This window comes from Psilocybe cubensis, chromosome 7 (assembly GCF_017499595.1).
Source record: "Psilocybe cubensis strain MGC-MH-2018 chromosome 7, whole genome shotgun sequence".
Lineage (NCBI taxonomy): Eukaryota > Fungi > Basidiomycota > Agaricomycetes > Agaricales > Agrocybaceae > Psilocybe > Psilocybe cubensis.
In genome coordinates, this window is record NC_063005.1 from 1,776,669 (window position 1) to 1,795,286 (window position 18,618).

General features: G+C 46.1%; 9 protein-coding genes across 9 annotated transcripts; 4 read left to right on the forward strand and 5 right to left on the reverse strand.

The window, feature by feature from the left end:
• Positions 1 to 547: 547 nt before the first annotated feature.
• On the reverse strand, positions 548 to 1,261 carry JR316_0008106 (NADH-ubiquinone oxidoreductase 20.9 kDa subunit; the record flags this gene model as incomplete). Its single annotated transcript, XM_047893822.1, has 5 exons — positions 548 to 626; positions 680 to 692; positions 748 to 912; positions 965 to 1,066; positions 1,117 to 1,261. The coding sequence occupies 5 exons, from the start codon at positions 1,259 to 1,261 to the stop codon at positions 548 to 550; spliced, it is 504 nt and encodes a 167-aa protein (XP_047747137.1).
• A 224-nt stretch (positions 1,262 to 1,485) lies between these two features.
• On the forward strand, positions 1,486 to 4,416 carry JR316_0008107 (uncharacterized protein; the record flags this gene model as incomplete). The annotated part of the gene is made up of 4 exons (XM_047893823.1): positions 1,486 to 1,728; positions 1,785 to 1,989; positions 2,047 to 2,876; positions 2,932 to 4,416. 4 exons carry the CDS (start codon positions 1,486 to 1,488, stop codon positions 4,414 to 4,416), a joined length of 2,763 nt encoding a protein of 920 aa, XP_047747138.1.
• A 352-nt stretch (positions 4,417 to 4,768) lies between these two features.
• On the reverse strand, positions 4,769 to 6,279 carry JR316_0008108 (cyclin-dependent serine/threonine protein kinase; the record flags this gene model as incomplete). The annotated part of the gene is made up of 8 exons (XM_047893824.1): positions 4,769 to 5,026; positions 5,081 to 5,230; positions 5,283 to 5,469; positions 5,528 to 5,646; positions 5,697 to 5,876; positions 5,930 to 6,063; positions 6,132 to 6,181; positions 6,236 to 6,279. The coding sequence occupies 8 exons, from the start codon at positions 6,277 to 6,279 to the stop codon at positions 4,769 to 4,771; spliced, it is 1,122 nt and encodes a 373-aa protein (XP_047747139.1).
• Positions 6,280 to 6,668: 389 nt separating this feature from the next.
• JR316_0008109 (Chaperone protein DnaJ) lies at positions 6,669 to 7,449 on the forward strand (the record flags this gene model as incomplete). Its single annotated transcript, XM_047893825.1, has 5 exons — positions 6,669 to 6,732; positions 6,792 to 6,895; positions 6,958 to 7,002; positions 7,060 to 7,329; positions 7,387 to 7,449. The coding sequence occupies 5 exons, from the start codon at positions 6,669 to 6,671 to the stop codon at positions 7,447 to 7,449; spliced, it is 546 nt and encodes a 181-aa protein (XP_047747140.1).
• Positions 7,450 to 7,556: 107 nt separating this feature from the next.
• JR316_0008110 (putative allantoinase 1) lies at positions 7,557 to 8,165 on the reverse strand (the record flags this gene model as incomplete). Its single annotated transcript, XM_047893826.1, has 1 exon — positions 7,557 to 8,165. One exon carries the CDS (start codon positions 8,163 to 8,165, stop codon positions 7,557 to 7,559), a length of 609 nt encoding a protein of 202 aa, XP_047747141.1.
• A 733-nt stretch (positions 8,166 to 8,898) lies between these two features.
• JR316_0008111 (uncharacterized protein) lies at positions 8,899 to 12,859 on the forward strand (the record flags this gene model as incomplete). The annotated part of the gene is made up of 10 exons (XM_047893827.1): positions 8,899 to 9,049; positions 9,102 to 9,205; positions 9,314 to 9,490; positions 9,546 to 9,933; positions 9,976 to 10,279; positions 10,335 to 10,671; positions 10,744 to 11,002; positions 11,053 to 11,411; positions 11,469 to 11,907; positions 11,964 to 12,859. The coding sequence occupies 10 exons, from the start codon at positions 8,899 to 8,901 to the stop codon at positions 12,857 to 12,859; spliced, it is 3,414 nt and encodes a 1,137-aa protein (XP_047747142.1).
• Positions 12,860 to 12,912: 53 nt separating this feature from the next.
• Positions 12,913 to 14,924, reverse strand: JR316_0008112 (uncharacterized protein; the record flags this gene model as incomplete). Its single annotated transcript, XM_047893828.1, is given in 4 exon segments — positions 12,913 to 13,472; positions 13,525 to 13,829; positions 13,889 to 14,879; positions 14,894 to 14,924. 4 exon segments carry the CDS (start codon positions 14,922 to 14,924, stop codon positions 12,913 to 12,915), a joined length of 1,887 nt encoding a protein of 628 aa, XP_047747143.1.
• A 1,030-nt stretch (positions 14,925 to 15,954) lies between these two features.
• Positions 15,955 to 16,552, reverse strand: JR316_0008113 (uncharacterized protein; the record flags this gene model as incomplete). The annotated part of the gene is made up of 3 exons (XM_047893829.1): positions 15,955 to 16,109; positions 16,174 to 16,248; positions 16,411 to 16,552. 3 exons carry the CDS (start codon positions 16,550 to 16,552, stop codon positions 15,955 to 15,957), a joined length of 372 nt encoding a protein of 123 aa, XP_047747144.1.
• A 570-nt stretch (positions 16,553 to 17,122) lies between these two features.
• On the forward strand, positions 17,123 to 18,117 carry JR316_0008114 (uncharacterized protein; the record flags this gene model as incomplete). The annotated part of the gene is made up of 5 exons (XM_047893830.1): positions 17,123 to 17,275; positions 17,326 to 17,406; positions 17,456 to 17,584; positions 17,638 to 17,778; positions 17,833 to 18,117. The coding sequence occupies 5 exons, from the start codon at positions 17,123 to 17,125 to the stop codon at positions 18,115 to 18,117; spliced, it is 789 nt and encodes a 262-aa protein (XP_047747145.1).
• Between the last annotated feature and the right edge of the window lie 501 nt (positions 18,118 to 18,618).

An 18,618-nucleotide genomic window follows, 5' to 3' on the forward strand; every position in this document is an offset into this window, starting at 1 on the left:
TGCGACTGATGCTCGACGAAACGAGACCGGTTATTTTATACCCATACAAGTGTGGCGCCTAATTCTCGGAGATGTCAAGGGTTATATCCATAGAACTCCTCTGGCCACAAGATTCAGCGAGAAAATAGTAGGAAGACACTATTTATAAATGCACCAATAGTTTTTCCTGTACCAAACTGTCATGTGAAGGGAACAGAAGTTGAAATATGACCGGTGCTGTTCTGGAGGATCGAAGCATGACATAGTCTCTTCCTAGCAAAAGAAGCAAGCAGAATCTTCAAGTTGGAGTATCGTCGGTGAGTACACAGAGGGGCGGATGCCAACGGAATTGTGAAAGAAAGCAAAGGAGGTTGACCTATCGCGTCCACAAGTGGTAGGCAGGGCAGGAGAATATTTGTGCAATTCTTAACTCAATGCGTGTCGATATTTGATCCAATCGATACCCATGTTAGTGGACCAACATTCTGGTTGGGTCTGGCCGAGTTCTACAAACGACAAAATAATTAATGTAATGGATATATTGCCTTCACAACCAGAGACAGTGCTTCTATGAACTCTCTTCTTCCTTTTTGACACCATACTTTGCAGGGTCGGAACCATGGTGGGTGTGATTTACAAAGTTGAACCTGAGTAGGTATAGTCAGTAGTTTCCTGGCATGCGAGGATATTTGTTAAATACATTGGCAAAACACCTAAACAATGAGATAAACAAAAATGGATAAAAGTAACAAAATCAATTAAGCTCACCGAAGTTGAGTTGCGACCACGTAGAATTCGAGGCCGCAGCTTGTTGCACCCAAGCTGGTTGAGGGGAGTTGCCGTATAGTGATTTCCCATCTTGGGCACGCTCCCTAAGCTCAGCCAAATCCAACTCTTCCTCTCTTTTATTTTCCGACCAGCCCCAGAAGCGATCTAAATTGCAAAGTTAACTTCCACGAGATGTAAACAAAATAACGAGGCAAACAAGTTGATCTCTGGTATGCAAGTAAGAAACCGGCAGTAAAGCCCAGGAATCCACCAAGTTTCAGGGAGGTTTTCAATCTAATTTTGCTGGGGTCCGCCATTTCTATTGCATAATTAGAAAACGGAGAAAACCGCTCGTTGGACAAGGCGTACCCCAAGCTACGAGAGCGGCTGGGAATGCAGCTGTAGAACCGGCCCACAGAGCATAGTCCGAGGGTCTCATGTACCTGACAACACGAGAGGCATGGGGATCTGAATCGATAAGAGGGTATTCTGTCTTGACGACCTTGTTTAACATGGTGGACTGGTGGACTTTCTATTGCAAAGCGGAGAATACGGAGTGCAACAGCAGGGAACAAGGCAAAGAATGGTCACGTGCATGACCTGCCCTAAGGTTCCATTACCCATTGGCCTGCCAGTGGCACCTGCAAACAGCACAACAAAAATATAAGAGCCAGCCTCGTTGCTGCTGCTGACATCCCTTATTTTCTGTTCCCTTTACCAGGGTTGCTGTCGCCAAGTATGAGCGCCATTCGAAACAACTCGAATCGCGCAGAGGCACGCAAGAGTAGGGCCACCCCTTACGCTCGCATTGTGGTGAGATTTGTTGTTGGTTTTTCCGGTTTCAACCATGCTGAAGATGAAAATCAGGTCAACAAGGTTTTTCGATTTCTCGGATTTGTACCTGCAGACGAAGCTCAGGAATTGCGCGAACAACATCTCAATGGGACCTCGGAAACTGGCACAGACTCGTCCAAAGAACTCGTGAGTACCGCATTTATCCTTGTCATTTGTTGTTATCGTTATTCAATCATCAATAGCAAAATTGCACATCAGAGAATCGCCTTCAAAACATCAATGATAGTGGACAGTCTGTTAAGCCCCCACATGCTAATGGTTCACGGGATCCCTTGACGGCTGCAAGCTCCTTCAATGCCGCGCCTGATCCTATTCCAACAACTGCACCAGTACCAGCCCACAAACTTGAGCGATCAACCTCTGAGCGGTATATGGTTGTTGACAAGCGTACGTGCTCATGCATAGTTTTGATTTACTCCTTCTAACTTGTCTGTTATTGTATAGCCCAACCACGATTTACATTTACGTATACGGCCCCAGGATCTTCATCCTTTTCTTCACTGTCAGAGCTTGCGCGCGACCAAACCCCCACATCTTCCGCAAAAAAGAAGCTGGAAAGGAATCCTAACGGCATCTATCGCTGGGAGGGTGGTGGAAGTGCGAAACGCCCACGGAATCGATTCTCCTCTCCTGCTTTTGGCGCTTCTCCTGTGAAACCTTCACGCTCAGTTGTGACAGATAATACTCCTCTTGGAACAAATCCCCTGTCAGACACGAAACGACAGAAAGTAGATGAACGACCACAAACACCACCTCTCCCTTTCCCTCTTGCAGGTTCTCCTTCATCTTCACAAACCAATGGCGCCGACAACCTTCCAGCGCCGCGTCCAAATGGCACTATTGCAAAGCCAAGGGAGAGCTCGCCTGTTTCACGCCTTCGAACTCCCGCAAAGCCCACTGCGCCAGCCAATCCGTCACCATTAAGGCAGGCGTGGTCAGATCCAGCGCCTTCCCCAAATGATTCTAAAGCCGGTTCTTCTCAAGCAAATTCGTCTTCTCAGCCCAAACAATCAAAGACGGCGAACTTAATGGCAGAATTGATTAAAGAAACCACGCCAGCGAAGAAGCCTGACCTTAGTAATCCATATCAAACTGCTAGTCCTCTTGCTAAAATCGGTCCTCCTCGACGAGGAAATAAGCGCACACGCGTAACTGGTAAACCTACTGCTTCTGCCAAGGATAAAAGTGGTAGTGAACAGAAGGCAGACACGAAGAAAGAAAAAGACTTGAGTGAATACTCACAGCAGGCTATTATCGAAGCGACTCTGCCCAAGGTATTTTTTCTGTTGTTCCTTTTCAGAAAGAATGTATATGTTAACCAATTTCTAGGGAAGCAAGCGATCTCGTCCTCCTGCCCATTTTGACAATGCTGCTGCTTCATCATCAAACGGAAGTCAGCCTGCTGACCGACGTGAGCTTCCTGTCACTGAGACTGGAAAACAGGTCTATACAGTGGAAGAACCTGAGGCAGATGATGAAGAATCACCTCGCAAAAAGGCTAAGCCAACTTTGAACGACAACGGTCTTCCCTCATCTTTTGCGCGTCAGTCACCATCTGCCCCAATGCCGGATGTTACTATCGAGGAAATTGGTGATGTCGTGATGGACAACACTAAAGAAAAGGAGAAGGAAGTCCCCAAGGTGATTATACCTACTCAGAGTAACGAATCTTCTACCAGTGCTGGAAGTCCAACTACCCGCAATCCATTTGGAGGATTTAAGCCCAGCTCGATACCAAAGGAACCCAGCAAACTCAGATTCAGCTTTCAGGCAGAGGGTACCTCTGCGCCTCCATCTCCTGCACCTCCTGGATCAGCTCCGCTTCCTCAATCAACCCCTCCCGCGCTGCCTAAATCTGATTTCAAGTTCTCCCCTCCTTCGGGCAATTTTGAATTCAAATTCAAAGCTGAGGAAAAACCCATTAGCCCTACATCGCAACCTGAGGCCACCAAGACAGCCGTCGATGGCTCTCGGGATGCTGAAGTTAAAGCCAAAGTTCGGGCTCTGAACCCATCTATGTTGCCAGTGTTCAACATCAATCTGAATAGCACGAGCAAGTACCCGGACACTGAGGAGCATGTCAGCGCCAGGAATCGAGTGAAATCACTTTCTCAAACTTCTCTTCCTGTTTTCGAATTTGGTCTATCCAAGTCCGTTCCCTTTTCCTTCGGCTTCGATCCGTCGAAGCCTACGTCTCCTTCACCATCAACTCGTCAATCCACCCCTCCTAAGCTCACAAAATCTTTCGAGAGTAACAGCGGTATATCCCTCCCAAAGGCCCCCGTACCCGTGTTCACTTTTGCAGACTTTGGCAAAGCCTCAACCCCAGTGGCTGAATCGTCCCAGCCTTCTGCTCCTCCAGTTAAAGGGTTCGACTTCGCAGCCGCTGGTATGAAAGTACCAACTGTCGGTAAAGATACTTGGCAATGTTCTCTCTGTTCTCTGTCAAACCCTTCGACAGCGAACAAGTGTGAGACTTGTGAAGCGCCAAATCCAAAGGCGACTCCGGTAGCACCTACAGTGAAAGGGTTCGATTTCGCTGCGGCAGGTATGAAGATGCCATCTGTCAACAAAGATACTTGGCAGTGTTCACTGTGTAGTTTGTCGAATCCTACATCGGCAACCAAGTGTGAGACATGTGAAACACCGAATCCGAAGGCGGCCCCCGCTGCACCACCAGCCAAAGGCTTTGATTATGCTGCGGCAGGAATGAAGGCACCTACTGTGAGCAAAGGCACTTGGACATGCTCTTTGTGTGGACTTTCCAGTCCAGAATCAGCATCTCAGTGTGTGACATGCGACAATCCCCGGTGACCGTAGTACCTGCCCCAACTTGCTTCCACCCACTTTGTGCCCATGATAATGCCCTATCTCGATTATTCTGCTATCCTCGTATTTTTCCATTCTCGTTTTCATGTCCTTTTTCTGGCCTTCATTGCATTGGACCCTGAATTAATGTTGTCACAACACCTTTTACGCACCCATTTCATCCTTGCACTATTGCTATCCATGACTGTTTGTATTTGTACATTTTCATTTTCATTTCCCCTTGTCATTGTTATACTTTGGTAGAGACAAATTATCTTCTCCGGACCAATTGGCTTTGTTCTACCTGTTCCGTCTGAAAACCTGAAGTGAGTGCCAATGCATACGACCAATCCTAAGTTCAAGACCCAGGTGTATGTCTGGAAAAATCTAGTCGGCGCGCAATAGAACGACCTTTGCCTTCCCCATCGGCCGGAGATGTCAATTTCCGCTTTAGGGCACCATTGCGTGCTTTTACGCCAGGTCCTGTGCTATTCATTTCCACATTTCCATCAACTTCCTCCAGCGGTCGGGAAGAGTTGAAGTGCGTGGAACATTTTGGAAGCTTCGAAGGGAATGTGGGATAAGGGAGCGCAAAGAAATAAGGGTGGTTGAGTGCCTGCAAATTGAACATATGAAAATCTGTAGATATAAGGTTAGATGGATTATGTACTTCTCGGGCTGTGATGCGTTTCCGAGGTTCGTAGATGAGGCACTTGCTCAGCAAGTTCAATGTATCAGCACTTGCTGCTGTAAATAAATCCCGCAGAGGTGTCTTGGGGAATTGTCCTACTGGTACGTAGTCTGGTAACTTCGTATGACCCTGCGTATGGAGTTCAACAACACTAACTTGACTGAGATGGTTTGACGCTTACTGGCCATTCTTCCTCGGTAGGTGTTCCTAGAGCTCTAAATATCGTTTTGAGTTGGTCCATGTCACTCTCGCCAGGTAAATAAGGTATTCGCAACATAAGTTCCGCGAATATGCATCCAACAGACCAAATGTCAACAGCCGAGCTATAATAACGACTTCCAAACAAGAGCTCTGGCGGACGATACCACCTATCGTGCGGTTGAAGGGTCAGTATCGTCATATGAAATAATAATGGGACAAACGTACCTGGTGATGACCTGGCAAGTCATTTTGTACCCTGGGTCAGCAAAGTCTCGTGCTAGACCGAAATCTGCGATTTTGAGCTCTCCGTCAGAAGAGATCAATAAATTGTTCGGTTTGAGATCCTGAAAAGTAGTTCAGAATGCAGGGCTTCCGTATGAGATGAACGACAAACTCGATGCAGCACGAAATTTCTATGGCAAAATTCTAGACCCCGGAAAGTCATTGCCATCCAGCTTTTGATGTCTGCTGGGAGGAAGACTAAAGTTTTATCTCTTATAATCATTTCGAGATCTGAATCCAGAAATTCAAGGACCAGATTTAGATTGGTTTTTGACGAGAAAACATCAAGTAACTGCAAGGGAAGGCTCTTATTATGAGTTCTTTTCAGAGTATGAGAGAACATACCTCGATGACGTTCTGATGCTTCAATTCCCTCAGGTATTTGACCTCGCGAATGGCTGACATATCCAAGCCATCTTTGAACTGGCCGACTTTGATCTTTTTAATAGCCACTTTGCGTCCAGTAGACGCCTCCCTTCCTGACAAGACAAGAAGAAATAGTTGTCTCAGGAAAGAAAGCTTCTTTTTTGTGCGAAGAGATAGTTACCCTGATATACAACTGCGTATGTTCCTTCTCCAACTTTCCTATCTTTCACCCTGGATAAACAGAGTCGGTGGGGATAAAAAGACAATGGATGACTGCATATTTACCATCGCTTCTGCCTTTCAGTGTTGGCCTTTTCGACAGCGTCCATTCTACCAGCGCAAATTGAGATTGTTGAGGTGAAAAAGTACAAATGATTATCAGGCCTTATCAAGGGCCGCTCTAGCAAATGTATGATAGGGTGGTTTCGCTAACTAGCAAGCCATGCTTTTGACTGCAGGCTACAGTGACGGTAAACGTTAATGGGCCTTTGCAAGCTTGATATATTAAGGCACACTTCCTTTTGCAGCAAATCTACCTTATTCCCATGCACGTGATTAGCGCGCCCACGAGGCAGCTGTTCGACTTCAATTGCCAACTCTGGTTGATTTCAACTTGGCTTTCATATGCTTGTGCTACCTGGTGCAAGGTGTTGGATGCTTTTGCCTTGATATATTTCTTGTACACTTCACTTCATTTTTTTACTTCTTTTTGTAGATCATGCCATTCTTCAAGGATCATTACGAGGTGCTCGGAATCGAGTCTGATGCTTCTAATGACGAAAGTAAGTTATTCCTGACGCATATATTCCCTTTCCCTGGTTTACACCGACGGCTCATGTAGTTAGGAAAGCCTACCACAAGAGGGCTCTTCAGACACATCCGGACAAGCTCGACCCCAATGCATCTGAGTCTGATAAACAGCATGCCGAGGAAGAGTTTCGCAAGGTATTTATCCCGGCTCAGTATCGATTCTGATAATGATTCTCAACCAATCTACAATGCTTCAGGTGTATGAAGCTTTCGAAGTTCTTGGTGATGCAATCAAGCGGAAGGTAGTCCTTTCCTCAATTACATCTTCAATCGTGTGGTCCTAATCTGTGTTGGCTTAGGCTTACGACATTCGCATGAAGGCTAGAGCTAATCCTACGCGTATATCTGAAGAGGCCGCGCGCAGGGTGAAAGAACGGAAGGAATGGGCTCTTCGTCAACATCAGGAGAAGCTAAACCGTGCTGCTCAGCTGGAACGCGAGAAACGTGAAAAACAGGAAGCACTGGTAAATATGAAAATGAAAAAGGAAGCCGCCATGGTGTCAGAGCTGCTTAAAGCGATGTATCAGTCAAACCCAGAGTTTGCTAAAAGGAGAGAAGCCGCCCTCCAGGTGAGTGCTAGTAATTTTGTGCACGCGTGGATAATCTCATTCTTTTTTATTCCACAGCGCAAGGCAGAGCGTGAACGGGCTGAAATGTTTAAGCATTCTCAACACTCAATTCACTCTTAGTTATGATTTATGTGGAAGGATTTTATGACTTACAGGTCAATTCGCTCTTTGTAAACATTATTGGACTTATGTATGCTATGAATGCCATGTTTTCGCTTTACTATATATCAATGAACACCCAATGCCCCGAGCCTACTCTTTGCAATTTGTCCAACGTCGTAGACTGCGCGGCTTAGTTCCTTTCTCCACTCATCGCCTTCGACATCAATTGGTGATATGCTTTCCACCTCTGGGTCCACATCTGATAATGAATGAGAAATTCCAAGCATGCTCTCCATCTCTTCGGCAATGGCAGCACGGTTTCGTCCGTTGACAAAGGTAATATACCGCAGGCCGGGGTATTTACGTTCGTAGCATGCATTCAGGTGCTGCAAACGAGCCAAGACCTCTGGCGGTGTCGGCTTCAATCCTTGAGCACCTTGCTCGCTTGCACTAAGTGTCGAGAGGTTCTTGCTCTCTCCGATGCGGGGGTGCCCAGATATAAACTCCGACTGCGCTGTAACGTCCCACTTTTCGATTTCTTCCAAAGCATCATTGATTAGGTCCGTATATGATATGACTGAAGACTTGGACTTGAGAACGGCGGAAAGTTGCGGCTCAAGGACATTGATCAAGATAGGAGAGCGTTCGAAGAGGACCTCTAAGGCGACGGCGAGAGGCGAAGACGGTCCTGACGGCTCGGTTTGGATATCTTCTATTGCTGGTAACGCGCTCATTGTATGTTGACTGTAGCGCAGCTGTACACGGCGGGACCTTCGCCACTGTTTTTTTGGCGTCGATCGGAGTTACAAATAAATACGTTTAGATTTACAAAATAAAACCAAATTTAATACTGAAAATTAGCATCCGTCGGCGATGTGTTTAGCCGCGTTAAAAATCACAAAATAACCAGTGCGTCAATGAGTCTCTGTTTTATAGCTTCAAATCCACTTCCTTACCACAGTCGTGTTCTGATTCTTTTTTTTTGTGGCAGCTAATTTGACGGCAGCCTAATAATGGTCTTCGGCATTGACCCTGCTGGTTAGTGACATCACTCTCGGTCCACCTTACTACTCGGCTGAATTAAGAATAGTCGTTCAACGACAAGTTGTACACGGTCAAACACTCTATTATTGCCGGGTCTGTCAAGATACAAAAGGTCGCCAAAAACACCACCTCAATGAGCACTTCAACACCACAAAACACCAAACAGCTCTGCAGGCATTTCATACCAAAGAGAAATCCTCTGCTTCTTCACAAACCTCGTTGCCACCGGTTAACAAGTCCCTTTTGTTAGAGGACGCCTTACGTGCAATTCTTGTGTCTGCATCTCGTCAACCACACCAGCCTTTGTATCCTGCCAATGACCCTCGCCTTTCTAGGGTCTCGGCTGCACCTTCTTCAACCACTTTGTCGACGGTCTCTCCACTCACCAGGATTGACTGGAATCTATTCAACGATGATGAAATTATGTCGGATCCATCTCCCATCGACTTTGCGTCTGCCCAAATATGTCAAGCTACTCTGGATTTTCTAAATTCTAATAACGAGAGTGATGGATCTGATGATGGTGGTGGCAGTCCTCCGCTTTCTGAGAGTAGCAATGAGCAAGCCAATTCAGGTGTGTAACGTCTAAATAGCGCATATTGTTTGAGTCCTTAACTTTTAATCAGACACTGAACAAGTTGATAATGAATCTTTGCCCCGAAAACGTATGCGCGGTATTCACACCGACCCGGCTGAAGCTCGAAAATGGTATCTGTGGATTGATAAAATTGTGAGTCTTTGCCTGCCATCGGTTAGATTTTCTGCTCAATCAATAAATCAGACTTGTTCTCTTGATGTTTTGATGCACCTTCCACGATCACTATTTTCACGTCGTCAGCTGGATTTATTTCTCTGGCTACTGCGTATCAATGGCGTCAACGATGTGCCTAGCGTTAAGGCTATGCAAGGCATTAACAAGGCATTGCAGAATTTGTGTGGAATTGAGACGAAGGAGTACAAGGGCAAGCTGGGCAATGTATACTTTGTAAATTCTCTGTCTCAAATTCTTGCCCAGGTATGAATCTATATGTTACAAATGAATACTTTTGATTTCTAACCAATCTGAATAGGAAATGTCTAATCCTCAAGTCCGACCGTTCCTTTACTTCTATCCTGAAGATACGGGCAAATCGATTAGCGAAACCTATCAAGCTTCGGGTTGGCTGCGTGAAATCAATCCTGAGGATGGTACTCCAATGATACGGCTCAATAATAATGATTTTTTCATCTTTGAACCAACTATGCTGATTGATGGACGTTGCTGCATTCCTATTCAATGGTTTCTCCGAGAAGGTGTATTTTATGCCAAAGCCTGGCTTATGGAAGATACTCCTAGTGGTTGGGTTGTGTCCGAAGATCGCGAAATCAAAATCACGCAAAGCCAATTGCTAAAGAATTTTATTCAGTTGTCAAAGGATCACTTGTTGTATAACTTGTCACACCCTTCACGAATATTTGGTATGGACTATATTTTATATATTTTATTCAATTTCTTATAAGTAAACAGGTGTGCGATCCATTCGGGGCCTGGGCTGTCGAAATGGACACGTACAGATCCTACTATTGGCAATCGTTGGCGTGTATTAGCAAAGGGATACCGAGTCTATTCTCTGCCGCTATGGATGTACTGTGACGATACGTCGGGAAACCAGTCCAAGAAGTGGAATAAGCACAACAGCTACCTATTTATTCTAGCTGGTCTTCCTCGCAAAAAGAGTTCACAAGAATACAATATCCATTTTCTATGCACTTCAGATATTGCGCCACCTCTAGAAATGCTTGATGGTGTGGTTGATCAACTTCAGTAAGTTGTCACTATCTTATATTTGCTGCACATATTCTAATCATTTTAACTTTAGATTGGCTCAAAAACATGGTATTTGGGTATGGGACTGTATACACAAAGAGGCCGTTATGATTTTTCCACCTGTATTTGCACTTCTGGGTGACAACCCTATGCATAGCGAGTTTGCTTGTCATATTGGAATGCAAGGGAAATATTTTTGCCAGATTTGCTGGGCCAAAGGAGTTGACAGTCAAGAATGCCCACACAAAAATCTTCCACATGACAGTTGTGCTCGACCCAACTTTCCTACCCTTTCAATCCATAGTGATGTTGATTCTGAAGATACCTTCACACGGCCTTCTCACAAACGGCGGAGGTACAAGGAGTCTATGGAGTCAATGCTTCGAAGGGTTAGTGATTTTATAAAGGTGCGTAAAAGTTGTTTTATAACAATTTATATTTTAATCACCTTTGATTCTAAGATTGGCAAACCGCGTCGCAAGAAAGAGACTATGGCTACTCTTGACTCTTTTTTGGAGCAAGCTAAGATGATTGGCACAAAATCAAAACTTAGAGCTGCAAAAACGGAAACTGGCATCAAGGATGTTTTCCAGGACTTCTTTATTGAAAAGCTTTTCAAATCTTATAAGGGAAAAGTTTCTACTCAGGCAAAGGAAAAAGCTCTTAAAGCGGCTGTCGATAAGCTTCCTGGAGACATCAAAAGTCCCGTATGGAAACTTGGTGCGATTGAAATATTTTGCTTTAATTTACTAGCTAAATCTATATTCCAGGCTTGGATCCTCATCAGGACACTCCCGTCAAAATTCTGCATGTTGTATTGCTGGGTTTCGTTAAATATTTTTGGAGAGACCTAGTTCAAAATCAGGTTACTCCTGCTAAAAAGCAAACTTTGATTATTCGTTTAAACAGCCTCAGTGTGGCAGGTCTAGGTATACCCACATTAAATGGCTCCACACTAGTGAACTATGCCGGGTCACTAACTGGTCGCGATTTCCGAATTATTGCTCAAGTAGCGCCATTTGTCATCTACAACATGGTTTCTCAGGAGGTTTATGATGCATGGGTGTCCCTATCTACGTTAGTTCCAGTTATTTGGCAGCCAGCAATCTCTAACATTGATGAGTACCTGGTGCGTCTTCATTGTGTCTTTCTTTAAATTGTTTTATTAAATTAAATCATGTTTTAGCCCAGATTAGAGGCCGACATCAAATACTTTTTGTTGAAAACGGCAACATGGACCTGCGCGTGGTTTAACAAAACCAAATTTCACATTATTCTTCATCTTCCAGAACATGTCCGTCGGTTTGGGCCAGCAATATTGTTTGCCACGGAATCGTTTGAGTCATTCAATGCTATTATCCGTGCAAAAAGCATTCACAGTAATCACCAAGCACCTTCACATGATATTGCCCGTGGCTTTGCGCAAGGCAATCGGATTCGCCATCTTCTTAGTGGTGGTTTTTTTCTTCCACAAGAGCTTTATCAGTCTTGGAAAAAGGATCCAACAAATGTGGCTAATTCAGAGTGGCGCACTGCTGGACCTGGAGGTCTTCACCTTATTGATGCTCCAGACTCAACACCAGCTAGCTATTTGGGACTGCAGAAACCTGCTGCCAGTAAGGCTGGTAAGTTATATTTACAAATCTATACTACTAGTGAGCGGTCTAATGCAATGGCCTAGGTTCATGCAAATCTAATGGCACAGATCCTCAACCATTTCATCGCACATTATGTGGCCAAAAGCTTCCCAACATTGTGCTCAATACTGCAGCCAGCCAACAACTGTATGTAACCAATTCCCAGGTCTATCTGAGAAACGAGGATCTATGCACCATAGGACAGTTTGTCATTGCCCAAATTCATCCATCCCAGCCGCCTCTGATAGGGTGTGTTCGAGAGATCTTGCAGCAGGTTGGCTCTCCAAACCATCTTCAAAACCGGCCCGATGGTATTCTTATTCAAACAGCTTTACACCAACCGCCGTCGCACATATTGCCTGCTGGACAACTGCAGCCAGTTTTTATGCTCCGTCTGATTCTTCAGCAGGAATGGTCCTTCATTCCGTGGAGTTGCCTTCTTTGCACCGTAAATACTCAACATGACTGTCAACGTCATGGATGCCAGGCAAATGGGCTACAATACATCTATCAAGAGCAAATACAAACTGATCAGACTAAGGCAACAATACTGCATCAAAACTCATTGGATGATATGCTCCTCCTCAATATGTGTCAAATGCGCGATGCTGCTCATCTCCAAAGTTTTCACCTCCACTCTGCCCCGTTAAACGAAGATGCTATAATTCAAAGAAGTGTGGCTCAAGCCATTGTTCAACGGAAGGTAGGAGAAGCCTCCCAATCAAGTACTTCCAAACCAACCAAAACACCAACAGCCGCCTTGAGACAACATGCCCAGAGCCCCTTGGGCACCCCTACTCTAGCAGCCACACCTTCTGGGGGTGTCAGTTTGCCTCAACATGCTTCAGCAGGAACATCTTCTGGAGGTGTTAGTTCACCTCGACGTAGCAGGCAAGCATCTGTGGTATATCCAGGTCAAATAACATTGGACTTTCGATAGAAGTAAAACCATACTGTATTTATTTACTAGAATTCTACAAGAAGAATAGCAGATCAAACTTGTCCAGAGACCTCAAACGCAGCTTTTGAAATAAGATCTTGTAAGGTGCACAACATGCCCAACCCCCTCTTCCATCGTGTTGGCCTAAGCTCCATTTGCTCTTGATAAAGCTTGGGGTTTGTACGTTTTAACTCCTTCTCGGTGCGGTAGCCATAATCAACCCATCTAAACAGGCCACCTGAAGCATACTGAGTAAAGGAAGCACGCTCCTCTCCGTGTTCAATGCTGGTGTTTGAATGTTCTAGGACGGCGGACAGCATAAGGATGGTAGATCCTGCAGGGAACTCAATGGCCACTTTCAGGCCCCACACCACAAAGTGACCACCCTTTTTGGCATTGAATTTCCCTAAAGACTGGATGGCGCACCAGCCATATGGACAGTTTTTGATATCAAAATGCGGGATGGTGCAAACCACAGACCCTAGGTTGAAGGTGGCCGCCGGAAATATGCTGCGGCGAAACAGTCGGACTAGCGTGGAGTCATTGGCGAATATCTTATCCATGTACAACTTATAGTGGTTGTACACTTTAGGGCTCCATGTAGCAAATGCACCTGTGGATGTGTTTAAAAACAGGTTCACAAAACAGGCATAGGAGTCACTTACTGCTGGCAAAACTGGCCATTTGTTGAATGCTTTCCGACTGCAAGAGCTTGGCAGTGATTTTGGGATGGCGCTGGACGCGGTTGAGTGGAGAGTGTGTCCCTACACCGTGTGTAACGCCGATGTTGAGTGCGGGATAATGACCACGATTTTCTGAATAGTCTTTGTGTGTAAACACTGTGGTGTGTCCGGCCTCCCTCAGTAGATCAAATGCTTCCTCCGTGGCACGTTCGTATGCAGGGTCCTTAGGACGGCCTGCCAGAACCATAAAAATACGTCCGTCTTCAGAAACAAACGGGACGGGGGTGCTATAGTGCATTAGCTTTAACTCCATCAAACTGAACAGATCAGAAGAGTTGTAACTCACCATCTATCCCAAGGTATAATGCGGAACCCAAGGGCCTTGATGGCATCCAAGCTATATAGGTGACTTTTGTGGGGTTTTGTTGGTTTAGCACCATAGGCGCCTTGCGTGGCAGGCAAAGTGTCAAGCTTGACGTTGAGAGCCTCTGGCTGGCAGCTGGGAAGCATGCTTAAAAGACTGGGTTTTGGTGTGTGTCCGTGCTTATTGTATTGTAACGTCCGCTGATACTTGCGGCTGCGATGACTGTTGGAAAGCCCATTGTATGGCCTTTTCAGGCTGGCGGTTTGCACGGATGGGTCTCGCTGAGGTAACGAAAGCGAAAGCTTGGTCGACGATTGCGAAGGTACAATCGGCGGTGTCAACATATTGTCAACCGATGGTGTCAACGCATCGTGGGCTGACAGCATCGACTCGCGGGTTGACGGGGTCGACGCGTTGTGGGCTGACGTCGTCGATTCGCGGGTTGACGGGATCGACACATCGTGGGCTGACGTCGTCGATTCGCGGGTTGACGGGGTCGACGCGTTATGGACTGACAGCATCGACTCGCGGGTTGACGGGGTCGACGCGTTGTGGGCTGACGTCGTCGATTCACGGGTTGACGGGATCGACACGTCGTGGGCTGACGTCGTCGATTCGCGGGTTGATGGGGTCGACGCGTTATAGACTGACAGCATCGACTCGCGGGTTGACAGGGTCGACGCGTTGTGGGCTGACAGCATCGACTCGCAGGTTGACGGGGTCGATGCGTTGTGGGCTGACGTCGTCGATTCGCGGGTTGACGGCGTTGACACGTCGTGGATCGACGTCATCGATTCACGGGTTGACGGGGTCGACACGTCGTGGATCAACGCCGTCGGCGTCGACGTATTGTTCGTAAACTGCATCCAGGTATCGTCCGTCGACCGATTCTTTGACGCATCGTGGATCGACGGCGTCCAGATGTTGTGAACGGATGGCGTCGACGTATCGTCGGTCGATGGAATCAAGACATCTATTGACAAGTACGTGAATGGGCAGATGACGAGTAGGCAAACATGGTGACTCACCTTGATCTAGATCTAACAAGTCTGTGTCCTCCCTTGCATCTGCTGCCCGCCAGGCAGAGATCAAGTCAAAAGCCAACGGATCCTCCCATACCTCAGGCTGACACTGGGCATACACCCTCCCAGATCATGTCTGCTTGAACAGATTTCCGATTTAAAACTTGGTATATGCATAGAAAAGTTTCCAAGGACGTACCGTATAGCGCGCCTATTGGCAGGCCGACATCTGTGCATGCAAAAACCAACGGTGAGCAGGGTTCTTGCAATCATGACACGCCCCAGCTCCTGCGTTGGCTGGCAGTTTGACAGACCCGGTCCAGGGGTGATCCCTCGCCTGGCAAGCCTCTAACCAACGCGAGAGCTGGGCCCTGTCGCGTTTCTGATATACGAACGTTTGCTTACCGGTGGGACGGGTATTTATACGAACGCGAATGAGGGGAATGTTGAACCTCATTAAACAGATCAGGGGTCAGGTGATAGGGGTCAGGTGATAGGGGTCAGGTGACGTAGGTGGACGCGTTGCACCCGCGACACACTTCAACTGCTTTGACCTCAGAACACCTGGTAATACGTCAGTCCGCTACAAACACAAACACCGCAGAGTAATGCAGGTCTCAGGAATACTACCCAGGTGCGTTATATTTCATGCATCCCTTTTGTAAGGCCAAATTGACAATATAGTATTGAAAGTGCTGCAGATTCTATTTCACAAACCGTCTAAACAATAGCAATGGGATTGTCAGACTGCAAAGGCTGAGGAGGAATGTAAACCGGTACGTTAATGCCATGGGACGTCAACGCTGCTTTCAGCTGTTGGCTCCAATGCCTCTCTTCTACCAGCATAATTGCTGTGTTGTGTTCCTGTCTGACATATGTCCTCAACTGCTCTTCTAGACCCTCCACCACCAACGTCAGGTATGCAGAGCGTTGTTTGGAATTCTTCACAGACCTAACCAAGTTTTTTACCGCCTTTTTAGTTGACTGGGCCTCCTGGCGTGCTGCGGCAAGGTCCAACCATGCCGTTCAAAGCTGATTCTTATAGGCCACAGCTTCTCTTGTTGCCTCGATGGCTATTTCACGCCAAACAGTAATCTCTGCCTCCAGATCGCGTCGGGAACGTGGATAGGCCCTGTTCAAGCTGATTGTGGTTTTGTTGCGGGGAACCTTGGAGGAATGGTCTAATAAAGTGGATGTGAGTGGTCTCAACCTTTCACAGCAATACTGTCAACTTATGAAACGCACCATTCTTTTCAGGCATTTTGGATACAACCGGCTGGTCTTCGAGATCGCTTTGGCACGTTGATCCAGGGGTATCACCTAGTTGAGTTTGGATGGTGTAAGTTCAAGTGCATTCGTGATAAGATTCTATTTACCAAGGCCGTAAAAACTGTAGTTGGGCAGACCATCAGTAACGTCAAGCCCTACGGGTGGGAGGTCAGGGTAGGTTATGCTGAGGTTTAACAAGGTTTGTTTACTGACCTGCATTCAGAGTTGACAGGTACTTTTTAGGTGCCTCATCGTCTTCATCTTGGTTGTGCTTCCTGAAACTTTTTTTTGGCGATGGAGTCTTAGGCGACAGCAGGCGGGATGGTAGACAATTGTCAAGAGTGTTGGTAGACATGTTGAGCGGTTCAAGATAACGAAACCACACAAATATCAGACTGATGGTTAAGGGAGTGAGAGAGTGAGACAAAAGGTGAGCAAACCTTTGGAATAACTTTGACGCCTCCTTTTTATGTGACGCATAGGTTTGTTGTTGTTGATGTGACACGACGCGAATTGTTGATTGACCTCGAACGCGACGCGAATTGTTGATTGACCTCAAACGCGATGTGATTCGTTTGTTGTGGCAAACATGGCAAATCAAACTTGGGGTATAAAAGCAAGGTAAGAGATGTTTGCTTGATTCTGAATCCACAATGTCTCATTCTTCGATTGACCCAGCTTTTGCATCACAGCCTGTTTCTCGTGACGTGGACCGCCCAACTGGTACATAGCTGTTTATTGACAACCTGGTTCACCGATTCAACCTCACAAGCAACCACAGTGCAGATCTCACTTTTCTTTATCAGGTAAACTTGTTTTTTACATAACGCCTACATCAAACTGCTTCTAACTCGTAAACCCGCAGATCTGTACAGCCGTGCCTGAAGAGCAACCTCCTTAGACCGAAGTGATAAGTCGAATCATGATGTTGGCCTGCCAGTTTGGGGCCGAAGTTCGTCTGCATAAAGCACTGACTGCCACGCAAACACATCTACAAGGACTCGGGCAGCTGAGCAGTTTTTTGGCTGATTATGAGCTGCAAAAAGATGAGAACTTTGTGTTATCAAATGCACAAAAGGTGAGTCATTGTTTGCCTTTATGAACACGGTGGTCTGAGCCAGCTTTTAGATGGCCATTAAATCAACCTGTATCAAAGAGCTTCTAAAGCCCTCTAGACAGTCCTTTAAGACGCTTCACATCGATGTTGAGGTGCGTTCTTTTCACTTTAATTGGCGGTCTAAAACAAATGCATTTGCAGGCAAAGATGAAAAAAAAGCCCGCAGACAATTACCTTGACAACATCCTGAATCGGCTGGGACGTGAGGCCAAATGGATGGCGCATATACAAACCGTTTGTACAATTCAGAGAAACACGCTTCGAAAAGAGGTGTGTGGTTGTCCGGTTTACCATATGCCGTGTACTGATGTGTGAAATTAAAGATCATACAAAGCATAACTCCAGGCCCAAAGTTTACTTCTGTGCAAGAATTTGCGGCGGGCCTCATTGTGAAATATTGTCTGCCTACGTCAGAGTCTGGTGCAAATTCCAATACAGCTTACCTCTCAAAACATGTGTTATTGGTGTGTCTTCAATATTTCTGATTCAAAAAGTTTCACTAACGTGGCAATGTAAAGTGGCGGTTTTTCTGGGACCATTCATCTATGTTTTCGGCCTTTGAACTTGAGAAGGATGACAACAACTCAGAAGAGGAGAACAATGACCAGGATTTTGGAACACCAAGCACCGACAACTCTAGCGATTCGGGTCATTCTGCTACCAAAAACGTAAATTGCAAAAAACAAACATTCCCGCTGGGAAAACTCGCGGTCGGGTGGCTGATGGCGAAGACTATTGGTCCAAAGTTGATCAATGGCTCAAGAGGCTTGACGATGAGCTGGGAGATAATACAGCTGAGTTGAAACAGTCCGAGTTTTCTCTTGTATTCTCAATGAGTTATGCTAAGCTTGTGAATAGATTTATTGCTGAATGTCTGGAGATGGACTCTCTCAGGACCAATAAAGGCTTAGATTTCTCAAGCCACCCTTCCGAGCGCTCTTTTACCAGCCCTAGCGATGTCACATCCGACCCACAACCCACCACTATACAGTCCTTTCCTTCCAATTCTTCTTCGAGGCTGCCTGAACCTCATTTAAATTTTGGTAATGCAATTGCTCAATTATTTAGTGGTCCTTCAACAGGTAGACCTTTTTAGCCACTAGACTCCACTACAATATAGTTATTAATTATGCGGAAATGTATGTGTAAACGCAACTAAATCTGAAGTTGATGTTGAGAACATGTAGCCCCTAATATTCAGTTTGCTAGTGTTTGGCACCGGTGATCATTTGATCAACAGCAACGAGTTATCGCTTTCATCTTTTCCTCCATGATCTCGCACAGCGGCACCGTGTTTTCCGCCG